We start from the raw sequence: 7,298 nt of genomic DNA, 5'->3' as shown, positions 1-7,298 counted from the left end.
TTGAAATTAACTAGGGATTCCCTATATTTCATGGTAGGATGAGATTGATGTGTGGTCTTAGTTCTTGACATCCTAGTTCATGTACATGTTAGCAATGATGTCTATAGACTTTGACTAGAGGGATAATGTTGTGATGATCCTTGATAGGATCTATAACCCATCACCCCTCTATATTGAGCATCATTGGTTACGAACAAGGACTTATTACTTTATCAAGGCAATATGCCACTCTTGTTTTTGGCAAGCCCTTGTGATTCCATTAGCTTGTGCTATCCTACCTCCTCTTTTAAGGGCCCCGGTACACTTGGAGGTTGTGGGGCTAACTAGATGTTTGCATTATGGGAGTTTCATTAGGGTCGCATATAGTCATTGAAGGAAATGTTTGTTTTGTGTTTTCCATCAAGGTTGCACCCTCATCTCATTGGTTGGTGTTGCTATAGATTTCCCATCGACGAAATCAAATGAGTTAGTCCTATTGGAACTTTGTTAGCACTATCTTTTTTTTGCAAAGGCTAGGAGGGGCAATAGAAGGGTAAGCAAACCCCACTCCCCTTCTGAGCACTGTGCAACTGTGTGATGGTGGGGGGAGTGGGATTTGACTGCCCCCACTGCTCCCGGGCGCGACCAGGCCCTAACACTTCAACATACCCTTTTAATTTTTGAATTTTGAATTTGCCATTTAGTATAAAGCCAATCAAACAAACGTGTAAAAATTGATATCTCTCTCCACATTTAAACAGAGCATATAACGTCGACTAAAGTTGCTAACCAAGCGATAGTTCTCGGATATCCAGCATGAATCCTGAGTATCGATTGTATTGAACAGACAGTAGCACTGATGGCAGCAGCACTCAATGATGGCTTCTTGTGCTCAACCCCGGCTTCATTGCAATGATATATCTCTTCCGTCCAATCGTCTCAACCAACCGGCTGTGGTGAGAAGAGGCACCTGGCTGTCTTCCCGAACTCACAGGCATGCCTTCGAGGCTTTCAGAACGTCACAGCCAAGGCCTGGGATTTCTGTCTTTGCCATCAAAAGGCCAGACCATGCCAACGCTCCTCGAGTTAAGGATCTCCTCAGGAAGAAGTCCTCCCCGGGCTCATCATCTAAGCAAGGCTCTGATCCTCACCAGCTTCGGATGGAGCATATGGAGCTCGCATGTGATCAAGCCATCGGCCAAATCGTGTCCGCACAAGCAAACTTCAAGAAAGTCGTTGTTTTGAGAGCAGGTAATATGGCATGTTTGCCCTTCTTTTCCACTTTTTAAGGTCAGCAGTCACTTGTCAGTTGGATGGTCTGAATGCAAAAGTTAGTAGAAACAGCTTGTCTCTTTTCACTAGGTTACCACATTCTCGGAAGGTTTTCAAAACTGGCTCAAGGCACTGTCTCATACCTTGATTGTAACTTTCTGGTATACTTCAGTCTGCCGGTCCATCAAATGCACCTTTTTGTTTTGTTTTGTTTTGTTTGGTTATATTGAGAGGAAATCAGTCGGAATATTGCAGGGATGATTGAGCAAGATCTGGAGGTTATGGATGACAGACAGGATCATGCAAAAGCATTTGCAACAGAACTTGTGAGGAACAATGGTCCCATTCCAACTGATGTTAGAACTGAAGATACTGATGCAGAAGGGAAGATTGGAAAAGAACTTTTGTGTGTCGTAAGGGCGCTTCTAAAGAAGATCAATCAGAATGTCATGGTTGGAGATAGAGTCTTGGTTTCAAGCATTGACTGGATTGATGGTCGGGCAATGATCGATCATGTTTTTGAAAGGAAGACTGAAGTTCTGGACCCCCCTGTTGCTAATGTGGACCAATTGCTACTGCTGTTCTCTATGGATCGCCCAAGGACAGATGTGATAACATTGAGCAGATTTTTAATTGAGGCAGAATCCACTGGAATTCCGTTTAGCCTATTATTCAATAAGGCAGATCTTGTATCGTTGAAAGTAAGTGGATTTGTGATTATTAATTTATTGAACTGCACTCTTCTTTCTGCTAATAGCTTGTTGCATATGCATACTTAGTGGCAGCTTTTCTTAGATTTTGCTTTGGCAATTGTTTTCCTACTTTTGTAGAGTAGCTGTTAAGCCAGAAAGACCCACCGTGGAAAGGTAGCAAGTTATAGGGTTTGTTTTTGTGTATGATAAGTATTGACTGTGAATTCTCATTAGTACAATACTTCAGATATAATTACTTGATTGACACAACTGCCATGCTGTTGATCATACCCCTCTATAGCTTGCTTTATACGTCTTTGCCACATACCCCTCTATAGCTTGCTTTGTATATTGACCTGCAAATGAGTAAGACGTCTTTGCCACATAAAACAGTTTTGTGGTTAAGAATGGTTATGAGAGAGTTACAGTTTGCCGAGAGAGAGAGAGAGAGAGAGTACGTGGCCTTACAGAATGCCAGCATGGAGGTGTAAAGGACTTTTAATATCTTTAAAGGCATTTATACCAGTTGAAGCCACATCTATCCCTGGCAAAGCATGGCAATAGCCCATGCAACCGCCTTGCTCAGGGAAGAGGCAGGGTGGCAATCGGAATGCACAGGAGCAGCAAGCTAGCAAGGTAGTCAAGCATGACTAGTCCATGGAAATGGACTTTCTTGCTACTGCTAAGAGGGATGCAGTTGACATGGAGTAGGTGGTGCGATGTGAGCTTAAGGTGCTCACAGAAAAGAAGCAGCCTTTGGTCTAGGATGGATGAATAAGGTCCTTGGTGCCCTGGTGGTGTTCTCATTGGAATGCCTCAAGAGGGAGTTTCCTGATTTTTCAGAAGAGGCTTGTACATCTTGCTTCTTCCCATGGCATCATCAGACCAAACATGTGCTTGCATTTTATGGGGTCGGTGAGCGAATCCCCAAGAATTTCTCAAAGTCTTTAATCCCCATGGGCTGGTGTATCCTTGTCAAGCTTGCACTTTGTGGGATCGGCGTGAGTAAATATCCTAGAGTTTCTCAAAGTCTTTGAATCCCATGGGATGGAAATTAGTAAACAGACCAAGTGCAATCAGGGCTGAGCAGAGGGTTGGACCAAACAGCAAAAACCTAATGGAGAAGCTCCAAGACTAAAAACATCCTAGTGCCACCAAGGCAGGATGAGAACAAAGGCAAAGAGAATACTAATAAGGGATGAGTCCCTCAACCCTAGTCAACCAAGGAGAAAAGATCCAAGGAGAACATACTGCCACACAGAAAACTCAGCAATGATAAAGCAAAGGGCAAGAAGATCTCTCTCATAAAAGGGGATAGGGTGCCACTTGTGGATTGATATTTCTTTGCTATTTTTGATAGAATGATGGAATATGAGAATACTGATTGAGTTTTCAATGAATAGTCTTTAAATTGTTCCTTATCACATGGAATGTGTGGGGCTTATGCTCCGACAATAGGTAGCATGATACCAAAAAGGAGGAAGCCAGACATACTGGCTCTACAAGAAATAAAGATTCAACAGCGAGATGATGATGGAGATAAAGTTCCCTCAAATATTTGCTACATGGCATGGTGTCGACGAGAAAAAGTTGGCACACTACTACTCATCTACTACTCATTAACGATTCATGGTGGCGTAAAGTTAAGTGGAAGGATGATGAAGGTGTTGAGAGATGGTAGGGTTTGAACTTTGCATGGAGAAACACAAAGTGTACGTCAAACATTAAGACAGAAAAACTCATAAACACTAGAGAAGAATGATGAACACTAAATCATGTTGATAGAATGGGGTAGAGATTGACTTTAACTCCATTGTCCTGGCTGATTAGGGGGCACCACATGTGGGTGAAGATCTCTGTGTGTAAGTCACTATAGATAGGTGATTGCTGGGCAGCCCTTCAAGGGTGGAAAAAGCGCACACATAGGTATTTGATGTAGGGCTGATGAGGAGGGTGTAACTTGTTGTAGATGGCTTGAGTTTGCTGCAAATGCAGCCTTCATAAAGTGGCTGATGGCTACGAATTGTCGTTTGGGTGCTGGGGTGGTAATAGGAGTTGGAAACACAATAATGATGAAGATGATCTATTGTACCAGCAAACATAGTGGAAAATAATGATGAACAGGTCATTGGACTGAAAATGCAGGTTGGGTTGCTCCTTTGATAGGGAGGCAAGCTGGGCAGCAGCTAACTGAATCAAGGTGGCAACATATCAGCTTTAGAAGGCAACACACAAGTCACCCTCTCATGAAGCATCTACCATGCGTTGGAGAGGTGAATGTGATCAATAATTAGCGGAGAGGAAGACTGAGTGAAGAATGAGAGAGTGAAGTTTGTAGTGATTAGTGCTCATGCCCTATTTATAGACATACGAGTCATTGAATTGTCTAGGGTGGCACCTCAACTCTCTTAGGTGGTGCCCATGCACTAATAAATGATATAAGTAAAGTCTTTTTGGGCGTTTAAATGGGAACCAAAATAGAAATCAATAGAATACAATGAACTTAATGTCTTTGGTATTTTAACACCCCCTCTCAAGCTCAAAAAGTTGTTAGATATACTCAATGCCCTAACCTCGTGAAGTGCCACCAATAATCCATGGCGCTCTAAGTTGTAAGGCTCCCATTAGGAGGAGAAGCTATGTGTGAGCACGGACATTGGGTGGGCCTTGACTTGTATGTTAGATGAGGTCTATGCGATTGGATGACAAAAAGGTGACATTTGTGGATTTGGCCTTTGGGTTAGATAGAGCAGTTATATTGGTAGCAACTCGAGACACAATGCATCGAGTTGTAGGGTGTGGGAGTTATCAGGGACTCCTCTTTGGGGTCTAAAGGTTGTAGAAGCGGCCCTTGGTTGGGGAGTCTTAGGGAGGCCAGTGGCCCCTTTGATGGGGGTCCAGGGGCAGCGCGCCCAATCCAACGGTAAAGGGAATATTCCTTGGCTGACTATGAAAGATTCATAATATGATTGGACATGTCGACTAGACTATCTTCTTGGGCTATAAAAGGAAGACCTCTCTAGAGCTATCGTCAATCTATCTTTCATCCAGTCGGAGTTTTTCTAGCTACCTTTAAGTTCTTCGCCTATGATCTGTCTGGATTGCTGTCTAAGCTTCACAGTGGAAGCGCACAGGTGGATAGAGCTATCTTTGTATCAATTTGTTTGAAATTAAAGTAGTCTCTATTCTTCTCATATTTATTGTGTGTTCTCTACTCCTTGCTCAGATTTTGTCCATTGTGCCGTGTAATTTCTATAAAAGGTGCCGTAGGAGGAGTGAAAGAGATGTTCTCTACCTTGTAATCCAAGTATTCCACCTAAAAGGAGACTTGTAAGGAAGAATAGTAGATAGGGTGTTATATCATTGGACATCTGGATGGGCATTAGTAGCATTAGTCATAGTGGTTATGAAGTGACTTAGTGCGAATGCATTAAGGACATTTCGAGGCAGCCATGTCCTATCAATGAAATGTCCCCTATAATCCAATGTGCACTCCAGACACGTCACAAGCATATAACGGATTGGACATTAGACTCACCTTCCAAACATAGAGTCAAACAGGCTCACCTCCAAGCTTGGGAGCTAGTAACACTCTAGGTCATGATCATGTCCTAAGAATCGGCATCCCATACTACCAACCCACACCATCCTAGTGTATGGATGTGTCAGCCAATGGGCCAAGAGTCCAAGAGTAGTGATCACACAATGATATGCACAATAGGGCCTTAGGTTCTATAAATAGGACTCCGTTACCCTAACCCCAAACTATCCTTAGTGCATTCACACTAAGTCACTTCACAGCCACTATGACCAATGCTACTACCACCCATTTGGATGTTCAAGGATATAACATAGGGTGAGCTGATGGTGCCCTAGACTTGACCAAGGGAGAGAAGCCACTAGTTCCATGTCTCCATGCTAGTAAGAATGCAAAGGCATAGCCGCCAAGTCATGGCTGAAACATCCAAGACACTGACCTAGGTAGAACTTGTAGATCCTGGGTAAGTATCAATAGGTTAGATGGTAGCTTGATGTCGACCAGCCCATCAAAGGGAAGATGAAGAATGCAAAGGCTTTTCGCCAAGGTGTGCGAAGGAGCACACAATTGGTAGGAACCCCCTCTGAAATTGGAGGAAGAAAATCCCCTTTGAATCCCCATTTGACAAAGATAGGGAAGTTGAAAACCCATGGATCACGGCCTTTGGAGTGGTTGATGACAAATATGTTGAGCTAAAAAATGCATTATAAATTGATTAGCTCTTTATTATAGCCCTAAAACTCAATCATTACCAAAGTTTTATTAAATGGTGTGCATTCCTAAAGAGTGTGTGTCCCATATACCAAACGCTAATTTGGGAGGATCCACTTATCAAGAAATAGACAGGCTGCCCACCACTCAGCCCAAATCCTGTTTTGTAGATCGCTGGCACCTGTCTCTACTGTCCACACCCTATTCACAAAGGATATCTCAGTTCCAGCTGTTGTCTACTGCTGTCCATCACATGGCGCCTGCTGCCCAGCCTTCTACATCAGCTGGCGACCTGTTTTAGCCTGTGTTTACTACCAAATCAGCTGCTGCTACCTGTGTTTGGACCTGATCTATTGTCTCCAGCCTACCACATCATCACCCAGACCTACATGTGCTTGTTTCTGCTGTTGCTTGCACTGCCATGTCAGCAAGCTGTTTGTGTTTTGCAGATTCCTGCAGTCACTTGACTACCATGTCAGCATCCAACTTGCATTTTGCTGATTCAGCTCCCATCTACCCTGTCTGAAAAAAGGGAAATGGGTGAAATCATGTTTAAGGTAACAACAACTTTTGTGCATACTACCTTGTTTGACTTTTTTAATCATTCATTATGGAAATGGTCTACTCAAATATGATGGCTTGCTAATAGCATGCTGGCTTTTTGCAAGCTTTAATGTGTCTGCTCATAGCCTTATACTTAGATGTGTGGGTGCATGCATGACTATGCCTGTTGTATATGCTTGTTATGATGTCCATGGGCATACTGTTTGTCACCTTGAGGAGCATGCTTTCACTTAAATCACAAATATTTCAATTTATTTCTTTTATCTAAATGTTGGTAGGAAAGAATCCTTTGGGAACTTTATGAAAGGGGCTAAGGGGGATCAGGCACACTTGATCGTAGCGCGTGTTGCTTGGTGCTTGGACCCTGTTGTCATGGTTGCAGTCTTCAGCCTATTGTGCAGCTCTGCTGGCCTAGGGTCAAGTTTTGCTGCCCCAAGCTGCATGTTACAAGCCAAATACAATCTCATTTGTCATTAGCATGCATATACAGCAGTTCCAAGTGTTGCTTCATTGAGTGCTGGTTGATTGCTTTCCTTTGGGAT

The 7,298-nt window shown here is 43.2% G+C and overlaps 1 protein-coding gene across 4 annotated transcripts in view; it reads left to right on the top strand.

The window, feature by feature from the left end:
- Window positions 1-732: 732 nt before the first annotated feature.
- Window positions 733-7,298, top strand: part of LOC148009489 (small ribosomal subunit biogenesis GTPase RsgA 1, mitochondrial-like) — a 45,035-nt gene continuing 38,469 nt past the window's right edge. For 3 of the 4 annotated variants that reach the window (XM_087672555.1, XM_087672553.1, XM_087672554.1), the window contains exons 1-2: window positions 733-1,230; window positions 1,507-1,952. In XM_087672555.1, the coding sequence (XP_087528681.1) occupies window positions 855-1,230; window positions 1,507-1,952 (822 nt within the window). In that variant the 5' untranslated portion in view covers window positions 733-854. The remainder of the gene's footprint in view (window positions 1,231-1,506; window positions 1,953-7,298) is intronic. The other variant, XM_087672556.1, reaches the window with a different exon arrangement.

This window comes from Lygodium microphyllum, chromosome 30 (genome assembly GCF_053477565.2).
Source record: "Lygodium microphyllum isolate KBCC chromosome 30, Lygodium_microphyllum_v1.1.10, whole genome shotgun sequence".
Lineage (NCBI taxonomy): Eukaryota > Viridiplantae > Streptophyta > Polypodiopsida > Schizaeales > Lygodiaceae > Lygodium > Lygodium microphyllum.
The sequence above is the reverse complement of the archived record's forward strand: the minus strand, read 5'-3'. Positions and strand labels throughout refer to the sequence as shown.